General features: G+C 37.2%; 9 protein-coding genes across 9 annotated transcripts; 7 read left to right on the plus strand and 2 right to left on the minus strand.

Annotated features, from left to right (window-relative positions):
• Positions 1-113: 113 nt before the first annotated feature.
• Positions 114-2,978, plus strand: C9374_009233 (uncharacterized protein; the record flags this gene model as incomplete). The annotated part of the gene is made up of 1 exon (XM_044699398.1): positions 114-2,978. One exon carries the CDS (start codon positions 114-116, stop codon positions 2,976-2,978), a length of 2,865 nt encoding a protein of 954 aa, XP_044544584.1.
• Positions 2,979-3,059: 81 nt separating this feature from the next.
• Positions 3,060-4,427, plus strand: C9374_009234 (uncharacterized protein; the record flags this gene model as incomplete). The annotated part of the gene is made up of 4 exons (XM_044699399.1): positions 3,060-3,372; positions 3,538-3,736; positions 3,790-3,878; positions 3,985-4,427. The coding sequence occupies 4 exons, from the start codon at positions 3,060-3,062 to the stop codon at positions 4,425-4,427; spliced, it is 1,044 nt and encodes a 347-aa protein (XP_044544585.1).
• Positions 4,428-4,613: 186 nt separating this feature from the next.
• C9374_009235 (uncharacterized protein) lies at positions 4,614-6,890 on the minus strand (the record flags this gene model as incomplete). Its single annotated transcript, XM_044699400.1, has 2 exons — positions 4,614-5,277; positions 5,368-6,890. 2 exons carry the CDS (start codon positions 6,888-6,890, stop codon positions 4,614-4,616), a joined length of 2,187 nt encoding a protein of 728 aa, XP_044544586.1.
• A 429-nt stretch (positions 6,891-7,319) lies between these two features.
• C9374_009236 (uncharacterized protein) lies at positions 7,320-10,373 on the minus strand (the record flags this gene model as incomplete). The annotated part of the gene is made up of 1 exon (XM_044699401.1): positions 7,320-10,373. The coding sequence occupies one exon, from the start codon at positions 10,371-10,373 to the stop codon at positions 7,320-7,322; it is 3,054 nt and encodes a 1,017-aa protein (XP_044544587.1).
• Positions 10,374-11,143: 770 nt separating this feature from the next.
• On the plus strand, positions 11,144-13,210 carry C9374_009237 (uncharacterized protein; the record flags this gene model as incomplete). Its single annotated transcript, XM_044699402.1, has 1 exon — positions 11,144-13,210. The coding sequence occupies one exon, from the start codon at positions 11,144-11,146 to the stop codon at positions 13,208-13,210; it is 2,067 nt and encodes a 688-aa protein (XP_044544588.1).
• A 429-nt stretch (positions 13,211-13,639) lies between these two features.
• Positions 13,640-14,758, plus strand: C9374_009238 (uncharacterized protein; the record flags this gene model as incomplete). The annotated part of the gene is made up of 2 exons (XM_044699403.1): positions 13,640-14,468; positions 14,520-14,758. The coding sequence occupies 2 exons, from the start codon at positions 13,640-13,642 to the stop codon at positions 14,756-14,758; spliced, it is 1,068 nt and encodes a 355-aa protein (XP_044544589.1).
• A 294-nt stretch (positions 14,759-15,052) lies between these two features.
• On the plus strand, positions 15,053-16,345 carry C9374_009239 (uncharacterized protein; the record flags this gene model as incomplete). The annotated part of the gene is made up of 1 exon (XM_044699404.1): positions 15,053-16,345. One exon carries the CDS (start codon positions 15,053-15,055, stop codon positions 16,343-16,345), a length of 1,293 nt encoding a protein of 430 aa, XP_044544590.1.
• Positions 16,346-16,767: 422 nt separating this feature from the next.
• C9374_009240 (uncharacterized protein) lies at positions 16,768-19,180 on the plus strand (the record flags this gene model as incomplete). Its single annotated transcript, XM_044699406.1, has 2 exons — positions 16,768-17,065; positions 17,187-19,180. 2 exons carry the CDS (start codon positions 16,768-16,770, stop codon positions 19,178-19,180), a joined length of 2,292 nt encoding a protein of 763 aa, XP_044544591.1.
• Positions 19,181-19,455: 275 nt separating this feature from the next.
• Positions 19,456-21,387, plus strand: C9374_009241 (uncharacterized protein; the record flags this gene model as incomplete). Its single annotated transcript, XM_044699407.1, has 3 exons — positions 19,456-19,636; positions 19,795-20,661; positions 20,714-21,387. 3 exons carry the CDS (start codon positions 19,456-19,458, stop codon positions 21,385-21,387), a joined length of 1,722 nt encoding a protein of 573 aa, XP_044544592.1.
• Between the last annotated feature and the right edge of the window lie 156 nt (positions 21,388-21,543).

A 21,543-nucleotide genomic window follows, 5' to 3' on the forward strand; every position in this document is an offset into this window, starting at 1 on the left:
ATGATCTGTGAAAATTTCCAAACCAGTCAAGTGTCATCAACACTTTTAAAAAAATTTTACACTTGTTTCATCATCATCTGATTATCATCGTTTGTCCCACCAGTGAACAAAAGATGGTCATTGCCAACAACAACTCTGATCAACCTCCTCCTCTTCCTCCAAGAGGTACCCGAACTCTCTCAACCGCCAATCTCATGAATAATTCCAATAATAATAATCATCAATCTTCTCCTACAACAACACCAACAACAACAACTTCAAATACATCATCAAATTCCTCCTCTCCTTCCTCTGCAGTATCAACTACAACAAATTCAACTCCTCCTCCACCTCCAAGAGCAAACAAACTTGGTTTATTGTTCTCTCGATTACAGGATCAAAATTTCACACTTCATCATTTACATTTGACACGTGCAGATCTTGCCTTGTCAGAACATTTGAAAAAATTGGATTTGAAATGTGTGAGACATGTGCTACAGTTTTATGATTTTTCAGTGTTTAGAAATGTAGTATTGCCCATTGCCTGTCAGTTGCCAACGGATATGATTTGTGGTCAACCTGTATACAAGCATAATGAATATTCTGCTTTGAGTGGTGGAATTCAACCATTACAAAATGCTGGACAATTGATGGATCACTACATGATTTATCCTTCCAATTATTTACCTGATTTGTTGATTCCCAGTGCAAAGAAAGATTTGAGTATTGAATCAATTTACAATGCCGAACATTTGAGAGAAAAGTCTGAATTTGATTATTTATTTGAAAGACCTGTCACAACAGATCAAAAGTGTCACATTTTGACAACCAAACATATGGATCAAACATTAGTGAACTTGGTTAATATTGACACACCTTTTGATTATCAAATGAGATTGTTCAAAGAACAAGGAATTGTGAATCGATTGGACATTTATGGAAAGAGTTTGAAAGCCATGATTGCATCTATGAATTCACAAAGAAGAGCTGAGCAACAACAAGGTCGTACATTTTCTCCAGTTTCTAGATCTCCCTCTACTGGTAGTATTCCAGCTACTCGATCTGGATCAAGTTCTAATTTACTTCAATCTCCTCTTTCTGTTCAAAAGTTTCAATCAGTAGCTACAGATAGCCCAAAATCATCTCTCTTCTCTTCACCAACAACATTTACTCCTACATCAGGTCACAATGCTGAATACTATGACGAATATCATCATGCAGTTCAGGGTATGAGAGACAATGATTTCCAATCCGACCTTGACATTAATTCTATTGAAGAAGTTCAAATGTACTTGTATCAATTGAGAAAAATGGTTTTCATTTCATCTCTCATTAAGAATTTATATGGTGCAAAGAAGACTAATACCAACGCGTCCATCACACAAAGTACTTCCAAAGATCCAAAGAAAGATCATGGCACTTCAGAAAAGAAGAGAGATGTTGGACTTGTATTTCCAACACTTTCCTTGTCAACCATGAGTCACAACTCGGAGCAACATATTGTCATTGATTTGTTGAGTACGGTTCCACATTTAGTCTCACTTTCGCGTGTTCCAACTTATGGAATTGAACAATTCATGCAAAGAGATTTATTTTTCAAGAGTGTGCAAGATATTCACAGAAGTTGCATTGATTGGAGACTATTACCACAACAAGTGAGAGAAGGAACATTTGATGGACAACTTCCTTGGAAAACAATGGACTATTTTGAAAACTTTAGTAATGAAACATGTTCATTACTTGCTAAAAAGTGCAAAAACCTTGTGGATTTGGCTGTCTCTGGAACTGTATTTTTAGATACTAAGGTACAAAAGGATGTGAACTTGTCACAAATTCCTCCATCTCGAGTTTTTAACGAGAGTGGACTCACAGAAGTTGTACAACATTGTAAGAACTTGCAAAGCATTACTTTCAGAATGGGTAAATGGGATCCAAAAGCTACCAATCAATTGTTGGCTAAAGGTGTCCTGCCACATTTGACCATGCTCGATGTTCCTGGTGTGAATTTCGATGAGTCAACATTTAAGGCCATTGCTGCAAATAATACCTTAAAACATTTGGTCATTTCGAGCTGCGAAGTTTGCAATGATCAGAACTTGAAGCAACTTTATGGCCACCCAACGATTAACAAATTAGTGCTTCAAAATTGTCAATCAATTCAAAATGGATTGTATGGATTAGTGGAAATCAATGCCAACGCATTGAACTGCTTGGAATTGATTAATTTACATAATGTCAACGATGGATTCTTGGAAGCGTTTACAAAGAACAAGTGCATTACCACATTGATGATTAATCATTGTAGAACCATTACTTCACAAAATGTAGCAGTTTTAGCAAAGAGCCAACACTCTATCACTAATTTAATGATTAGAGGTACCACGGATAGTATTAACTTGTCATCGATTGGTAACTCAATGCTTGCATTCCAATTGCAAGTTTTAGATTTATCCAAAACTTCGTTCCCATATACTCAAATTTTGAAATCTGAAGGACCAGTCACTGCATTCCAACCTGTTTATTATCCTGTGGTTCCTGTCTCTACAGAGGATTACAAACAAATCATCAACTCATGCAGACAATTAAGAATTTTGAGATTGGATTGTAACCATAATGTCGATGACAATGTTATTCAATTACTTTCAGAACAAACCCACCCATATTTAGAAGAATTAACATTAGAAAAAACAAGTGTGACAGTGAAAGGTATTAATCATTTGTGTGCTCACTTTTCATCTCAGACCTCCAATTTACATACTCTTAATTTAAGAATTAGAACATTTGGTGAGATGAACATGTTAGATCAAATTCACAAACTTCCAAAATTAAGAGAAATTCATCTTGGACTTGTTCGTTCACATGCCATTGCATTGCATTATGTTAAAAAACTATCTCAATGCAACTCTTTGGATACCATCTACGTAGAATTTGATTCATTGGAAGCTAAGCACAAACTAATTGAAAACAACAAGATTAAGAATATTTTCTTTGAACTTTAATAAACTCCATAGAAACCAAGTCTGGAAATTTCCAAAATTTCAAATGTCCTTTCGCATCTCTGTAATTTATTTTCATAAAAAATGTCCCAAACACGCCACATTGTCACCACGGACACCTCCTCTCAGCAACCAATCACACTTCCAGTCATTGACATTTCTCCACTTTTAAAAAATTCAAAAGATGAATCGTATCAACAAGTAGTGAAGGAAATTGGTCAAGCATGTGAACGTTATGGATTTTTCTATCTTGCAAATTATGGAGGTGTGGATCCGGAATTGGTCCATGCTTTGATGAAACAAGGAAGAGAGTTTTTTGCGAAACCTTTGGAATATAAAAATAGATTTCACATGAAAAACAGTAGGGTATATCGAGGATTTTTTGAATTGGGTGGAGGTAGGTCATTATGCGGCGAGCAATTGTAGTCATGGGACAGTTTTTTTCTGTAATTCAATTCATGATGAAAATGTGTGTTCATGTGTGAAATTTGGAACTTGGATTTTTTCACACATTTACAATTCGCCAAAAATGGAAATCAAATCATTGAATCCTGTTTTACAGAACTCACTTATGGCAAGAAGGATTGGAAAGAAGGGTATTATTTTAGTGCCGAGTTGGATGACAATCATCCTGCTGTACAAAAGGGCTTGCCAATGCATGGTTTAAATCAATGGCCAGACGAGACTGATTTTCCTGAATTTAAATCAACAGTTTTGAAATATTTGGATGCATTGACTGAATTAGGCCATGTCATCATGTCGTAAGTGTTTTTCAATGATTTTTTCTCACGTAATTTCTGCAAATGGACTTTAGAGCGATTGGTGAAAGTTTAGGATTAGGTGATTCATTCTTTAGAGAAAAATTTACTTCTGAGCCATTCATTCCATTCCGATTATTCCATTGTAAGTTAAATTCATGAGTGTGTGTGAAACAAGTATACATGTGCATCGACCTTAATCCTTTTCCATAATACATTATTGCTAACAAACCATGAACTCTGATATACAGATCCAAGTGATCCTGAAGCAAAATTTGAAAATGGTGAAGAACGATTCGGAGTGGGTAAACATCAAGATTATGGTTGTTTGACCATTCTCAAACAAGATCATGTCGGTGGTCTTGAAGTAGAAGATAAATCCACTGGAACTTGGATCAAGGCACCACCTATTGAAAATACATTTGTAGTGAATATTGGAGACATGCTCGAACGTTGGACCTGTGGACGATATAAAGCAGTTCCACACCGAGTTCGTAATCCGAGTAGAGAAGATCGATTGAGTGCTCCATTCTTTTTTGATCCAAATTTTGAGACCATTGTCACTCCTTTGGAAGAATTGGCGATTGAGGAAGAGGATAAGAAGAAATGGCCTCCCATTCGATATGGAGATTATATTTTAGCCAAAGTATTTGCAGTTTTTCCAGAGTTAAAGGAACATGCTTTGAAATATTAATATTATGCATATGTATTCATTCATTCATGAAGAGTATGCTCAGAGGTTGTTGTAATATTGAAATGAATTTAGAAGAATATTTGTTTATCTTGTCTTGTTGGTATGTACTATTCATGGAATATATGTGTCAAATTGTTGTCACACTACTTGATTCTGAAATGATACTCATTAATTTCAACTCTTGAATTATTCATCCTTAATATCATCACGAATGGATAAATCCATTCCTTTCAACTCATAGATTGGTTCTGTAATTTCTGATGACGAAGATTCTTCATCGACACCACTCTCACCTCCATGTTTAATCTGTTGCCATACCCATCCTCCTTTTCCATTAAATACCAATCGTTGTGTATGATACTTCTCGAGAGCTGGTCGATGTGAAATAGTAATACAAGTAATTTCATGAGAGGTACATTTTCGATAGAGACGATTTTCATCATCTGCAGTGATACACGAAGTACATTCATCCAAAATTGCATATCGAGGTTTGTGATAAAACAATCGTACCATGGCAAGTTTTTGTTGTTCACCACGTGACAAGGAATCCCAATCATGGACATAATCAAATCCTTTGGAACTTCTTTTACAGAGATAACCAATTCCAAAATCATTGAGTAATTCTTCCAATTTTCCATCTGTCCATCCTTCTTTGAGAGTCGAGTCTGGATATATAATTTGACTTCGTAAAGACCCTTTGATATTATAGGGTTTTTGAGGAAGATAGAAAATGTCATTGTGGAGACCTCTTGCATGCGAACCATTGGCTTGTGGTTTGTAAATAATTCCACTGTGAAGAGGCCACAAGGCACCAAGTACTCTGAACAGTGAAGATTTACCACTTCCATTTCTGTAAGATTGAATTGTTTGATGATTGGAATACATTTCATGTGTGAAATGAAAAACATGAATATGATTCACAAATATGGCTGATACTTACGATCCAGAAATGACAATATGCTCATTCTTTCCAACATGGAATGACAAATTACGTGCGAGTGTGATATTATCCGGAGTCTTGATAATGACATTGTCAAAACGAATTTCATCTGCTTCAACAATTTCTCCTTCATGATGTTTCTGAAAGTTAATATTCTTGGAATTACCATGCTTAATTTCATTCAAAACAGCGTATAATGTTGCCACTCGTTGAGCCATTCCACCCAATCTCAATAATTTTCTAAACAGTTCAATGACATTTCCCAATGCATAGAATTCCAAAGTAATGACTGCAATAATATATCTCAATTTACCCATCAGAGCATCTCCTTTCAAAAATCTGAGACGACCAAAGAATACAGGCATTCCAATGATGAGTGTTGTGAAACTGTGAGGGAAATATTTGGTGAAAAAATCATTCACAACACCAAAGGAAAAGTTTCGACCAATGACATAGCTTGAATACTCGGTTAACTTTTCAAAATAGTTTTCAATCTTAGTTCTCTCAGTTTTCTCTCCTCCATAGAATGCTATCAACTCTGAAAAGACACTCGCTCGGTTATGCATGGCTCTAAAATTGCCTTCCATGTTCTGAACTTGTGCACTGATTTTTGTGAAATTTGGAGAAACTTTGGACAAGACGAAAATTGCAAAACTCAAATACAAGACCACACTCATGAGGGCATAGGGTCCAAGTAATCGTACCAATTCAATCGAGTACAAGATTAATTCAAATGTTGGATGTAACATGTCTGTGAATAATTCAGCCAATCGATTACAAAACACATCAATATCTTGAGTAATTCTTTGGTCTGCTGCACCAACACGTTTATCCAAATTATTGACCTTATAATACGCCATATTTGAAAAGTACTTGTCATGCACATGCATGGTTAAATTTCTTCTCATATATAATGCAATTAATTCCACAAGATATTTCACAGAAGGTCCAATCATGGATTGAATGACGAGGAATAATGAGAATTTTGCAACACTGTAAAAGAAGTGACTCTTCTTTTGAGCGATCAAATACTCCATCATGTCGCCACTCACCAAATTTGCTTTTCTAGTGACCAAAGATTGAATAATTATTAGTGCGACGAGCGAGGCAGACATGGCCAATACCTTTCCAGAGAATTCATCTTTTTGAAGATTGGAGGGTTTCTTTGTAAAGGCAATCACACACAATTTGTAAACTTTGGTTACAAAAGATGTAACGAAAGAAGAAGCAGAAGTAGGCGAGTCTTGTTTCGGTTTTTCTGCAGATGGTTTGGAATCATGCGCCACAGCAGTTGAATGAAGTGAGGAGAGTGATCGTTTTCTGGATTGTTTGATCGTACTGTAGAGTTTGAATCCACTTCCGAATACCAATGCTGAGAGCGACAAGGCTAATGCAATCAGAGAATATTTCGTCGCTTTGTAATGTTTCTTAAATGCAAAATCATAGCATTCATGAAGAAAATTGGGGAAGGAAGAAGTGGGGACCAAAGGAGAGGACGATGGTTTAGAGAGAATGGCTGGCATGTTGTTGATGAGTTTGTTTTTTGATGTAATAGAGTTACAATTCTAGTGTGGTTGTCAGTTGATAGGAGTTTTTTACAAGGAGAAGAAATTCGGAAGAATGTTGGTTGCTGTTAGAAGAATACAGAAGATTATTTGAAAAATTAATTGGTGTGTTGTATGGACGATGCAAAATTTCAATCTTTGTGAGAGAATTCAACAGACTTAGGGAATTTAATTGGTGAACCTTGCAATATGGTTGCTAATTGAAATACTTCCGATTTGCCAGCACCACCAAACGTCCAGAGCAGTCGTTGAAGCAACTCCTCAATACGAAGAAGTGAGATTTTAATTTGAGAGAGATTACCTATTTTTAGCAAAATACTTAGCTCCTGAGAATCAAGTCCAGCTTGGGTGCAATCTCCCCGTATCAAGATTGCTGACGTGTTATTTCTACTCTTGGGCAGGTAATTGAGCAGCAATCAGGTGTGACCAGTGAGAACAAAAATCTTCACAACACATCCAAAAAACTCCGTCATTCTTGCTTTCGATATTAAGGTTCTTGATCAAATAGTCATTCCAATTTGAATCACCATCACTGTAACGGCCTTTCCACTCCATCAACGCATAAGCCTTGTCTAGAGCTGCTTCTCCGCCACTGTTCGAAGCGTAAGCTAATCCCCATGGGTTAAAAAGCTTGATCAACTTGTGCACAACATTGGAGTTATCCTTAATTTCGACAATTTGTTGAACCACATAGGCATGGCAATCGTTTTCCGTATTTTCATTGTATCCAGAATTGGTGTAAACCAGCATGATGCTTCCTTTGGACTGCTCTTGTTGCAATTTGGTCCAAATTTCGTTTACAGTAGAACTCTTACCAAGGTTCAGCTTGAGAGACTCAGAACAACCAAAAACAGATTGCAAAACATTGCTTGGGCTTCCTCCATGGCAGTACATATGATATCCTCCAAGCAATTTAGCGTAGGCTTTCTCTAAAATATGAGGCCAAAACTCATTTTGACAAGAAGAACTTGTTGCAATTGGCTTTCCCAAGTATTCAATTGGGAAGCTGTCATCAATTGTGACAAACTTCTCATGATTTTGGTCCTTGAATAGTTTCACTGTGTGACGCCCACTAACGAAATCTATTTCAACAAATCTACGCTTAACAGCTTCTGGACACTTCTGGCCAACTGCGTGTACTGCTGAAATGAAATAGGCGTTGTTAATGAAGCCTTTGCGAATGCGTTTCACATCAATACTATCATTTTCGTATAGGACAGGTTTGTCACTGAACTGACATGGTCGCAACCAAAATGAAACTGTGGATTTTAAAGCATCCCAAGTATGATCAAAGTCATTATCATTGTACATCTTTGAAACCCCACATTTTTCCGTTCTAGACACAACTATTTTTGGAGGATCGTATTTCTTGTGAATAGAAGTGTAATAGTATCTCAGAAGGACCAGATATTGAACTAGTTTTCCGTATCTTTGGAAGTAATCAATTAAGGTTTTAACTGATTCATCAAATTTTGGATGAGATGGAAGTTTTTTACATTGCTCGATCAATTGTTCTACGGTCATGTTCAAAAAGTTTGGCAGACTCTTGTTTTCTGTCCAGTTCATCAAAGCAATCTTTTCCCTTTCCAGCATTACAATAGTTCTTTCCAACCATGCAATACTCTTTTCAAACTCTGTATCGCATTGAATAGCAAGAGCTGTGAATTTTTCAACATTCTCCCCGGTTGCCATCTCCAAAGTTTTTCTGAGTGTGGTTTGATATTTCTCAAGGGTTGTAAGTGTTGATAGATATAGCGGAGAAACACCCGATAGATGAGAGAAATTACTTTTGAAATTCTCAATGGTGGTCTCGATCACCCATTTTCTTTGTGGTTTGGGACATTCCGTTTGTTGAACTGTCACACATTTGGAACTGTCGCTATTAACACAAGTGTTTTTGGTAGTATTGGCTTCGTTTTTGTTGGAGATGTTACATGTGCCAGTAGTATTTGTTGTGTTGGTAGTGGAGTCTGGTGTTCTTGTGATATTATTTACAACGGTGTTGGTAACATTATTCACTACTGTGTCGTTGGTTGTGTTGTTAATGTTATTGGTGATATGAATGTTCTTGATGTTTACAGTATTGGTTGTTACTTCTTGCTTGGTGTTCGATGCTGTTTCGTTGGTTTGAGAATTTGTATTATTAAGCACAGCAGATCTTTCGTCCAACTTATTATTCACCACCGTATTATTTACCACGTTATTTACCACATTTGTAACGTTGTTGACCATATTGGTTGTAGTACTATTACAGATGTTTGACGTTGTAGTTGAAGAGGATGAAACAGTGGCTGATTTGTTGGTAGTAGAGTTGTTGTTAATGTTGGTCTCTGAAACTGAGGTCTTAATGTTGCTTGAATTAACCTCGGTTTTTTGAGAAATGGTATTCTTGATTTCCTTCGTTGGAGTTGAGACAGCAGAGGTTGTAGTTTGAGTTGTAGTGGTTGTAGTTGTTGGGCAATTGTTATTGATTGACACGGTATTGGTTTCAATAGCCTTAGTTGTGGTTGTTGAAGAAATTACTGGTTTTTGTTCATTAACGATTACCTGTTTGTTCACTTCCTTATTTTCAACAGACGTGTTATTGTTGGTAATAAGAACAGTCGTGTTCTTTACGACTTTGTCCTCCTTCTTGACATCTTTGATTGAAACGTTTTTATCAGTGTTTGTTGTGATGCATGAGACTATTGGACTGCTTGGAACCACCTTGCTTGTGACATTCGTAACATTGGTAACTTGGTTTGTGACGTTGTTAGTGTTATTGATGGTAAGGTTAGTATTTTTCTCAATAACGTTGGTGATGGTTTGTTTTGTAGTGGTTGTACTTGGAGAAGTTGGCCTGGTCGAGGTTGAAATAGGAGTGACAACAGGAGTAACATTTGTATTCACTTGATTGTTATTCACTGTGTTGTTTTGAACATTGGTTGTTGAAACATTATTGACAACAGTTGAAACATTTGTGTTTGTGTTGAAACTCGAGTTATTGACCACATTGTTGTTAATAATTTCATCATTCTGCTGTTCAACACAATAAGCTGGTAAATAATTGGGAACAAGGGCGTCAACTACGAGATTGTCAAAGTTAAACAACACTGGAGCAACATCTGTCTTTTTGTCCTCCACCGAAATTGAGCTAAAGAAAGGCAACTGATCCAAAGATTGAGGAGGTTCATAATTTTGGTTCATGGTCATCATGGAGTACTGATCAGAATACATGCCTCCGTATTGCATTGAGTGAAACACAGGTTGCTGATGATAAGTAGTGGTGGTTGTTTGAACCACAACAACTTGGCCCGGAGCTAATTGTTGTTGTTGCTGCATCATCAGGACGTGCTGTTGATGTTGCTGCTCATGATGAGATAAGCCTTGATAAGCGTAGGACATATCTTGAGGTGAGCTATATGGCTGAGCCACGCCTTGATGAGGTTGATAGGGAAACATTTTGAACTTGTCTTGAATTCAGAGGATTTTTTTTTGAAGTTTACTGTAAACTTGGGAGATGAGTCGAGAAGATGAAAACACATGAAGAGATGGAGACCAGATGAACTTGTGCTCCACCATGGTGGAATAGCGATGATGATTGTACTTCAAAAGCAGTGGATGAAATTGGCTAACAGATATCAGAAAAGACAGTATCAATGAACGTCGTAAACTTTGCAGAGTTCAAATTTGGTGGTTATGGATTTGTCCAACATTTAATTGATACGTGGTTTCATTTCCTTAATATGAGAATAACAATGCTTCACTGAGTAGCAAACCCTGGTTCCTATACAGTCGCTTCTACTCTTCCGAAATACTGATATCTTTTGCAGATTGTTGTGTGGCCCATTTTTCATCTCTTCGATGCTTGTGAGATTTATGCGATGGATGCTCATGTTCATACCTCAACGCTTGCTTTAAAGTTTCTTCATCGATACCAGCTTCTGGAGGCACTTTCTGAGGTTCGCTTTCGCCAGACATGTCCTGCTTGGCTTGTTTGGCCTCTTCTTGTGGATTGTATGTAAGCTTCTCATGAGCAGTATCATCAGCCGAAGGCTCTACTACTCGTCGATCGAATGAATAGTATTTTTGTGAAGGATTGGTTGACGTTGTTGTGATCAAGGATCGACCCAAAATTAATGATGTGTTGCTATGGCGGCGCAATTGGTACTAGAAACCTGTCAGATATTCGTCAATCCCACGTCAGCTGATCACAAGGAATCAAAAATAAAATGAGTGAGTCTCTTCCTGATTGGTTCAACAAGGGCAGAGGGAAACCGAAGCAACAAGTAGTGCTGACTGAAGCAACAACAGACAAACTGAAACGAAAGATAGAGGTCCTAGGACTGGATTTAGCTCAGAAAAAACGTACACCATTATTCGCTTTAGCTGAAGCTAGTAAAACAACAGCTTGTTCTCAATTATGGTCCTCCATCATTTCATCAATTACAAAGCAATTACAGGAATTCAATTACATCAATCAAACTAATGCAGAATTAAATATCTCGTTAACGCTTTCTGATCCAATACACCCAACAATGCGGTACACTAAATTCCGAATCATAACACTTGACGAAAACAACAACATGGTCGAAAAGAAACATAATCGATTGTCCATTGAAGAAGTTGAACGTAATATCATCAACACTGGTTTAAGCAAAAAACAAATTAAAAAGTTGTATGAAACAAAATACATTCCATTCAGTGACCGAACCATTTCGAAATATCGGAAAGGGATTAAGGATGAAATAGCAAAAGAGATGATCATCATCAAAAGCAACAACGATATCAAAGGCTTTGCGATTGATCCAATTCAGTCTTTTTCAAAATTATTAACAAATACAAAAGTAATAGAAGTGATACGCTCGACAGGAAAATGGTTGGAACATGCTCCGATTTCTGGATTCAGAAGCCGAAAATTTGGATTTAACAAAAAAGGAGAATTTAAAGTTTATTCAATGGCAAGAGTGTCCACTGATGCCCATAAATTAAGTAGGAAAGTGAATGAAATACTTTGCTTTTTAGGGCTTGTTATTTGCGATGCTGCACAACATCATAGTAATTACAAATTATTGGCAGCGTTACCTAAAAACAGCGACAATCATTGTACATTATTGAGCTCATTCAAGCCAATTGAATCATTGATTGCAAAATTTGAAAGCCATCGGTTTATATTTGAATTACCAATTGCTCTATTTCAGAAAGATTCGTTTTTGAAAAATTTTGTGAAAACCTGTACCTCAGAGAAAATTATTATTCGGTTGCAATTTAATGTAGCAATGGGTGGAGATTTAAAAAACATGCTTGCATTGCAAACGGATGATAAGAATAGAATATGTTTTGTATGCCCTATTGATTATGAAACACACAAACAATTCTTGTTTTCGCTCAAGTGGAAAAACAATAATCGAGCTCAAGAAATACTGAAAATGTTGTTTCAGTCCAAAGAAAACACACGAAAATCATTACGAGAGACAATTGAAGGCAAAATCCAAATTGAAACCTGGGATTGTTTCACTGAACTTTTTACTGACAAGGGACACCGACACCCTGGTTTAGGTGATATTATTTTCGCCAATATTTCCATTTTACGAAGAATTCCTGACATTTTGCACCAATTCATGAGATTGGGAGAAAATCATTTACAGATTGCATTGCATGCTGCATTGAAAATTTCAAAGCAATGTCAAAAAGAGTTGAAACAATACTACAAGGACAAAGGATATTATGGCCAAAATGACAAAATTAATTTAATGGGAGACGATGTATGGGAAACATATGGCAACAAAATTATTGAAGATATCACTCAAATCATGGAAAAGCACGCAAGTAATCAACAACTCTCTACTCTTGCATACGTTTGGATTGGAAAGGTGACAAGAATATTTCAAGCAGGATCTGAACTCGTTAAATTATTGGTACAACCAACATTTTGCTCAGACAATGATTTACACAACGTTGCAAAGAAAATTGACCATTATATTTCTGTCATTGTCCCTGTTATTGGAGACACAATAGGCACGTATTGGAAAATGCCTTATTATTTACACATTCTCCAAGAACATGTGATCATGTATTTATTTATTTACAGAACATTGTACCCATTTGCCATGACAGTGCATGAACGACTGAACAAGTATGGCAAAGATATGTTCGCTCATACTATGAGGTTTGGAGGGAACGGAAATCCCACGAGAATTTATCGTACCTCTTCCAACGAACAGCTTGTGGAAGACAGATACCTTGCAACCCTAAACCAGTACTATTACCTCTTCTGCTGCATGACAGCTAACGAATAAATTTATTTTGTGCTTTCATGTTCATTTTTGACTTGACGAATATCTGACAGGTTTTTAGTGCGCTTCAACGTCGGATGCGCCGCCATAGAGATGTGTTTAAATCCGAGAAATATTTTCTGATCATGATTGTTTGTTCTGTTGATACAAAATTAAGTATTTACAAATTATAGCATTAACCGAGGTGAAGAGCAATTAAATCTTTTTTTGAGTGGGTGTTAGCTGTCTTCCCGCAAAGAAGCTTAGTTAGGTCGATGCTCCAAATTTTCCTTTTCAAGTCATTTACCAGATCCAATACAAGCAAGAAAATTGGAAAAGAGAATGGATGTGAAGACGAGGTAAACATGAATAGTTTCATTTAATTGGACCCATTGAAAAGATGATGGTTGGAAAATCATGAGAGCCTTAATCGTTTGAAATTAAAACTAAAAAATGGCAAAACACGACAAAACACAACATACCCGTGATCAGGAAATGACAGACTCTGACACCGAAGACGAGCTAAGGCTTGATGAGGGTGCCACGACAACCTCTCCTCAAGGAGAGGAAGATGCCTCTGGTTCCGATGTTGAGCAACATAAGCAAGATTCTTCAAGCATGTTCCGACATTCATCTCCGAAGCCAAAAATTGATGAAGACGCCAAAGCATTCTTGGAATTTACCAATATTGTGAGTGAGAGTGCCATTGCTCTGAGCAGTGGAAGCTCGTCCATATTTTTCATCAACACATCCGTTCCAGCAACAGCTTCGTTCGTAAAGAATCCTCAAGCTCCCCCACCACCTCCCGACATGGAGCTTCCAGACCAAGGATTTGAAAGAGGTTCAATTGTTCATAATGCATCTGAACTGACAAGTCCACATTCATCTCTGATCACACCTGTTCCATATAAAACTCCACAAAAAACCAATGAAGGAAAGACAGAGGAAGTTCAGCAAGGTAAACAAAAAAGTAAGAGAAGTTCAAAACAGAAACAGGACAAGAAACAACAAGTTCAAAAAGACAATGCACAAAACACTACGATGAGCAGAAAACAAACAAAAACTTTCAAGGATGAAACTTTGAAAGCCTCTGGAATGACTGTTAATGATGATGGAAACTCAAAAAAACGGAGAGGAAGACCACCAGGAAAGAAAGACAACGTCACTCCAACAAAGAAGAAAAAGGATGAAGATGAAACTGAGTCTCAACCAGGAAATTTCTCTTCCATACCCCCAACATTGACAAATCAAACTACAGGAATGCAGGTTGGAAGAGGCAAAGGTAAGTTACAAAATGAAGAAGTTTGTTATTGACCTTACGTCCTGTTACTAGATATAGTGTTGAATGAAAGTTGCGATCCTGCAGCTAACTCCATCATTTGTCAGAGCCTGTTCAACAGAGAGGTGTTGGACAATACGTTCCTCTACAGAAAAAATACGTTTGAAGCAGATACTTATTTCTTGCACCAATTGGATGAAGCACTTCTACAACATCTTTCTCAAAAAGTCGTACAAAAGGATAAATTAATTGATTCCACTGCTCTGGTGTTGGATTTGGACATAACGATCTAGTCAACGTAGTTTACAGAAAAGAATCACAGAGTAGTTATGTTTTCCATTGTGAATGACAACATCTATTGCTTCTCCTTCTTAGCAATGTTGGTCAATATAAAAATGTAAATTTTCTGCAACTCTCGAGTTATTTTCAGTGTCGGACCACAAATGTCATTTCAAAAAATAACCAACATCCCACTATGTCGAAACAGTTGATGAACTGATACAAATTCAAAACTTAATGAATAAATATTTCATTTCAAGTCTCTATCACGAATTTATCATCAGTTTTAAAAATCCATCACTATTGTTATGAAAAGCCGCAAGAATTTCTTCATATCAGCAGCCGTTTGCGCATGCTTTGCATTATTGCTTTGCATTGCGGTCACTCAAGCGCATCCAGTGGTCAAAAAACCACCAACTCCAAAACCAAAACATGTGGATTCTTATGGAGATCACAAGAAGTATTGTTACAAGAAGTGTATTCAATACGATTCCATTAAGGGCAAATGCTCAACGTACGGTTGGGAAGGCACGACCAAACGTTGCGTTCAATACAAGACCATTGGTAAAGGACATTGTGTTGAATACAAGCGTGATGAGAAATGTTTGAAATGGGAAGGTCCAAGCACCATCTGTGTGGCTCACGGTACGAGACCTGAATGTGCCCGTACTGAGAAACTCACTGTTTGTTCCAAGGAAGACTTTAGAAAGAGTTGCAAGAAGAAGGGATACAATGGCGTGTGCAGTGCATGGGCATTCCGTGAAATTTGTGTCGACAATTATGCCAACAAGAAGCCAGATCCATACGCAAGATGTGATTTGTATTCTTACATTCCCAAGTTGCAATGCTACCATAAGAAGAGATGTGCTCATTATAAGGTAGACTCTTATTGTGTCAGACATCGCAACAAATGTAGAAAGGAATGCAAGTACGTTGAAGTCAAGGCTCAAGATTTGTATGTTCCACACAATGCTGTAAACGTTCCAAAGGGTAAACCAGATCCATATGCTCCACCAAAGGTTTTCAAAAAGGTCTGTTACAAGAAATGCCACAAGATTTGTTCAGAATTCGCCAAGAGAAGCCTCTGTGATAGATATGACAATGTTAAATTCTGTAAGAAGACTGGTTACATTCAATATTGTGCTCAACCAGTTTCAGGTGATAGCTACGTTCCAAAGCCTGACACATACAATCCACAACCATGTAAGAACAAGAAGAAGATCAAGTATTGTATCAGATGGAAGAAGGAAAAGCAATGTGATGAATATAGAAAGGTCCGTGTCTGCCTCAAGAGAAAGACCTTGTATTATTGTGCTGCTTACAAGTCCACTCCATTCTGTACTCAATATGAAAATATTCCAAAACGTTGCGTCAAGAAGAGACATACAAAGACTTGTGTCAAGAAATCCGAAGGTCAAAGAGTCTGTTGCAAGTATGCTCTTGAGGGTGGAAAGCAAGTGTGTCATGCTAAAGCTTCTATTACCAAATGTGCTAAATTCGAGACCGTTTGTAGCAAGGTTCAAGAGGACAACAATGATACCATTCATGATTCTAAAAAGGTTTCCCACAAGAAGGTTTCTCCTCCTGCAAAGAAGCACTAAAAGTTTTGATCCCGCACAACCATTGCACAAAATAATTTTGTAGAAAGCCAAAATTTTGTATCATACGCCACAATGAAAACGAAAATATAATTAATCCTCTTGTGAGACTCGTTTTTAAATCAATAACCTCTCCTTTAGAAAAAAGAATCAGAATTTTGTTTCCTAGTGTTTTTCAAAAAATTATCTTTTGCTCATCATTACATTTTTTTCTTTTAATTTATCTTTTTGGTGATTCAATTTGATTTAAATTGTTATTTGTCAATGATGATTCAAATTGTTTTTGACACACAATATTTACAATGAACGAAAGATTGGTTTTTCCTTATTAGGGCCTGTGGTGAGCTTTGTCTTTAAAAATTACCAAATTGTATTCAATACAACAAAAAAACTACAACAACATAGTTCGCGATCAAACACAAGAGATGAAATTACCATTGAGAACGACTACGAGGTGGATACAGCAGAGCGGAAAGAATGGTTGCCGAATTTTATCATCCTCCGGAGCTCGGCTATCCTCTCCTTCTCTTTCTTTGATTGAAAAACAAAAGGCCCTGTTGCAAAACAGCACTAGACACTATGCCTGTAATGGAGGTGGTGGATGTGGTGGAAATGGTTCTTGTTCCGGAAAACAATCGTCATCGGGTGATCATCCTGATAAACCTACTCACTCAGTCAGTTTTGGAGAGTATACATCCAATACTCAAGTATGTGCAAATTCTGGTAAGTGCGGACATCACAACAACAGCTGATATATCCACTTTCTTGTTTTAATTCTCTCTTTTCCAAAATTTTGAATGATTGTACAATCATCACGATGTATTTCAAATTGTATTCTCTTTAGAAATGGTCAACATTTTCCTCAATGGTTTTCCAATCAGAGTTCCCAAAGGAAGTACAATTTTGGAGGCTCAATTATTCTTCAACGACATGATTTCTAAAACTAACGGCGTTATCGATGAAAAGGCTAAAGTTGAAATCCCAACTTTGTGTTATCATCCTCGTTTGAAGGAACACTCACCAGCTAACTGTAGAATTTGTCTTGTGGAGGAAGAAATTAATCCACATGACATTGAGGATCAAATAAGACAAACCGGTCGTCACATGTATCCTCAAACAGACAATCAAACAAAGCTTGTTCCTTCTTGCGTGAATAAGGTGAAGGAAGGCGGATGCTATTGGACTCAAACTCAAAAAACCTATGATAATGCTAAATCAGTATTGAAATTTATGCTCTCTCATCACAATTTGGATTGTCCTTCATGCTCTGCAAACAACATGTGTGAATTTCAAAACTTGCTTGAAAAGTATCACGTTTCAAAGAAGGATCTTCCTCCATCCTTGCGAGATTTTTATACCGACACTTCTGACGAGTTCAAGAAAGTGGCCAATATTGGTACTCCAGACTATATAACTGAAGGACCAATTCAAATAGATCCTGATAAGTGCATTAGATGTACAAGATGTATTAGAACTTGTAACTTTATCCAAGAACGTGAAGCTCTCTCCATGTCTGGCAGAGGCCACAATGAACAAGTACAACAATTGAACTTGATTTTGAGTGAGGCTAGTAACTTCACTGAAGGAAGATCTCCATGCATTTCATGTGGTCAATGTAGTCAGATTTGCCCAGTTGGAGCCATTACTATTAAGGCACAGCTCGAAGAGGTGGCTGATTTGTTAATGCAAAAGAAACACGCTAGTGCTTTTATGGGCAAAGAGAAGGATTATATTATGGTAGCATCTACAGCTCCAGCAGTTCGAGTTGCCATTTCCGAGGAGTTTGCAAAGGAACCAGGTTATTATAGCTCAGCTCAATTAGTTCAAGGGCTTAAAAAACTAGGATTTGATTATGTATTTGACACTTTATTCTCAGCAGACTTAACCATTATGGAAGAAGGTACTGAACTAATTGGAAGACTGACAAGCAATCCTCCAGGACCCTTCCCAATGTACACTTCATGCTGCCCTGGTTGGATTAACTTGGTTGAGAAAGATTTCCCTGAAATTATTCCAAACGTATCTTCGTGCAAGTCACCTCAACAGATGTTAGGTGCTGTAGTGCGAAATTACTGGACTCCAAAGATGCAACATATTCTAAAGGGAAAGAAAGTTATTCACGTCTCAATTATGCCTTGTACCGCAAAGAAGGGTGAAGCTCAAAGACCTGAAATGGGACACACAGATGCTCAAGGCAACTTTGTTCCTGATATTGATTATGTCTTAACAACGAGAGAGTTGGGTAAACTTTTCAAGATGAACCAAATTAATGACTTGGAGCCATCTACAGTTGGAAAGGAGTCTCCAACTTATGACTCACCCATTGCCGAGGGTACTGGAGCGGCCGTAATTTTTGGTGTGACAGGTGGTGTTATGGAAGCAGCTCTCAGAACTGCTTATGAAATCCTTGAAAAGAAGCCACTTCCAAAACTAAACTTGGAAGAGGTTAGAGGATTGGATGGTATTCGCTCAGCAACCATCAAGATTTTAGGTCAAGATATTAGAGTGGCGGTTGCTCACGGTTCTGGAAATTTGAAGAAACTCGTCGAATACACCAAGACCTTGAAACCCGAAGAACAATTCCACTTTATTGAGATGATGGCTTGCCCAAGTGGCTGTGTTGGTGGTGGTGGAGAACCAAAGGTTGTTGAAAAACTTGAACACCAAGAAATTGTCAAGAAACGACTCCAGTCTATCTACAAGTTGGACGAAGCTTCTACCATTAGAAAGAGTCACGACAACAAGGAGGTACAACAATTGTATAAGGATCTTTACCACGAACCTTGCAGTCATGAAGCACACGAAGACTTACACACTCACTATCACTCACGAAAGTAAAACAATAACTAAGGGTTTTTTCTGTAGCGCTACCCATACTCAAGTTCACATTTCCACAAGAAATTTCAAGTTCCAAAAACCACATCACAAAAAAATCCAACAAGTGCTGTCACCAAATTCATCATCCCACAAGACTGCCCATAGTTGTTGTTCATCCAACTCATTCTATCGTTGCTTTTTAATTTACGAGCATCATTGACACTAGTAATTTATTGTTCTCATTAAACAGCTGTTGACATTTCATTCCGATCATCATTCCATCAAACAACATCACAATGATCAGCTCAATTATTGAACCACAACAAGAAAATCCCCTTGCAGAGAAGTACTTTAAAACGATTGATGCTCTCACTACCACAGACTTGGAAGAAATTGAACAATTACTCACCAAAGTCTCCTCTCCAAAGCTCAAACAACTACTCCAACGAGATTTAAATTTGGCACGATCTAAACTTGGTACGTATAGTTAATTCCGACTAGTTTTGTAGTGGTGATAATTTTGATGATCATCATATCAATTCCGTTGGTTCGTTTGAAAATCCGTGATTTATTTGAATTTTCTGATTCATCATCATGATCGGCACTGTCATTGCCACCTATGAAACTATTCATAGTTACCCGATTATTGAATGAGAGTGTTGAAAAGGAGAATGAAAAAAGAGGATACTTTGTAAAGAAAAAGACGGTTGTCGTTGAGAGAGAAATTGAAGTGGTCGAAGAAGATGAGGAAGGCTTCATTGCTCAACACATTAAAGGTTACAAGGAAAAGGTGAGAAGCATCAAACAAATTATGCCAGACAAGAAAACAAAAGAGATCAGAGATGCTTTGATTAGATGTAAAGGTCGTGAAGAGGAAGCAATGGAAGGGTTATTGACTGGTGAATTGCCAAAACGTCCTCAAATTCCAAAGATCAAAGTTAAACGTGTTGTGAAGGAAACAAAAGAAGTTATTGAAACTGAGGAACAAAATAACGGTAAACAAAGAGAAAAACCTCCAGTTAATTACTTTGAAGATATTACTCTCCCTAAATATGAGAATAATGTTGAAATTCTCACAGATAGAATTAATAGAATGAAAGAAATGATTGACTTAGAAAAGAAGGAAACAGCCAGATTGACAAAACAGGTTGAACAATTTCGTTCCAAATCAAGCTCAACTGGATTGTCTGATTGGATTGGAAATTCGACTTCTAGCACTTCCACATCTGAAGGCCTCAACGACGAAGAAGAGGCAAAGAGGAATAGAATGTATCTTCCTGGTGAATATGACACATTGGAAAGAGATGAAGCTCGTACATTCACTTTCAAACCTGAAAGAACCTTCAGTAATGAAGTGTCACACATTCACTTTAGAGTTGCTGAAAGTGAATTTTATAGACTTTGCCAACAAAAATCACAGTTCAAGGTTACCGAGGTGAAATATATAGTTACGTCATGGCTTGTAAAAGCATTTGAGCAAGCTCGCCACAATATTGCCTATGGTAAGTTATTTTACGAACAAATGGTGTTTATTGTATTATATTACATTTTCAGACATGGACACCAAATATTCACAAGTGAAACCAATCTTAACTTTTATGGATATTGAGGACTATTCAGACGATAATATTGATTGGATTTGCAAAAACAATGTTAAAACCTCAGCACCTTATGTCTTTACAAATTCACCAACACATGCTAGCCCCGTTATCACCAAAGAAAAGAAAATCATGCTGTTCTTGGTATTGCCTGGAAGAACTGGCAGCAAGGACTATGCAAAGATGAAGGCCACAAACATTAATGAATTGAAGTCAAACCATTCGCTCAAGAGCTCTGATGGTATGAGCTTTGTGTTATTCAATAAGGATCTCATTCTTCCATACTACATTGTCACATACGAAACTTCTACACAAACCACGGTTAATTATAATTATAACAATCCACAAAATCCTTATGGTGTTGTGAGATTGGACGAAGAATGGAAGAATATTGAGGCCAATGCTCAAGCAGATAAATTCATGAATGACGTTAAAGAATTTTATCAAAAGGCACTTCTCTCCACTTCAAAGGAGAGAGTCTTAGATCCAACAACCTTTGCGCAAGAAGCTGAAGATCCTTCTCCAGGTAGTGCCATGAGTGGCGGTGGTGACTTTGAAATGGACTTGAATGACGACACTCCAACACCCAATACTGCCACTTCCCAAAAATTCAATTTCCAAGACGAGTAATTATTGTGGAATTGTGACCGAATTACAAATACGAGAGTATTCATTCATTACATTCATCATCTGTGGTGCATTCAGTAAAAAGTTCGCTCAAACAATGTTCAATGATATGATTCAATTCCCATTCGTATGTTTATTTCATAATCATTATTTATTATT

This window comes from Naegleria lovaniensis (genome assembly GCF_003324165.1).
Source record: "Naegleria lovaniensis strain ATCC 30569 chromosome Unknown tig038, whole genome shotgun sequence".
Classification (NCBI taxonomy): Eukaryota; Heterolobosea; class Eutetramitea; order Acrasida; family Naegleriidae; genus Naegleria; species Naegleria lovaniensis.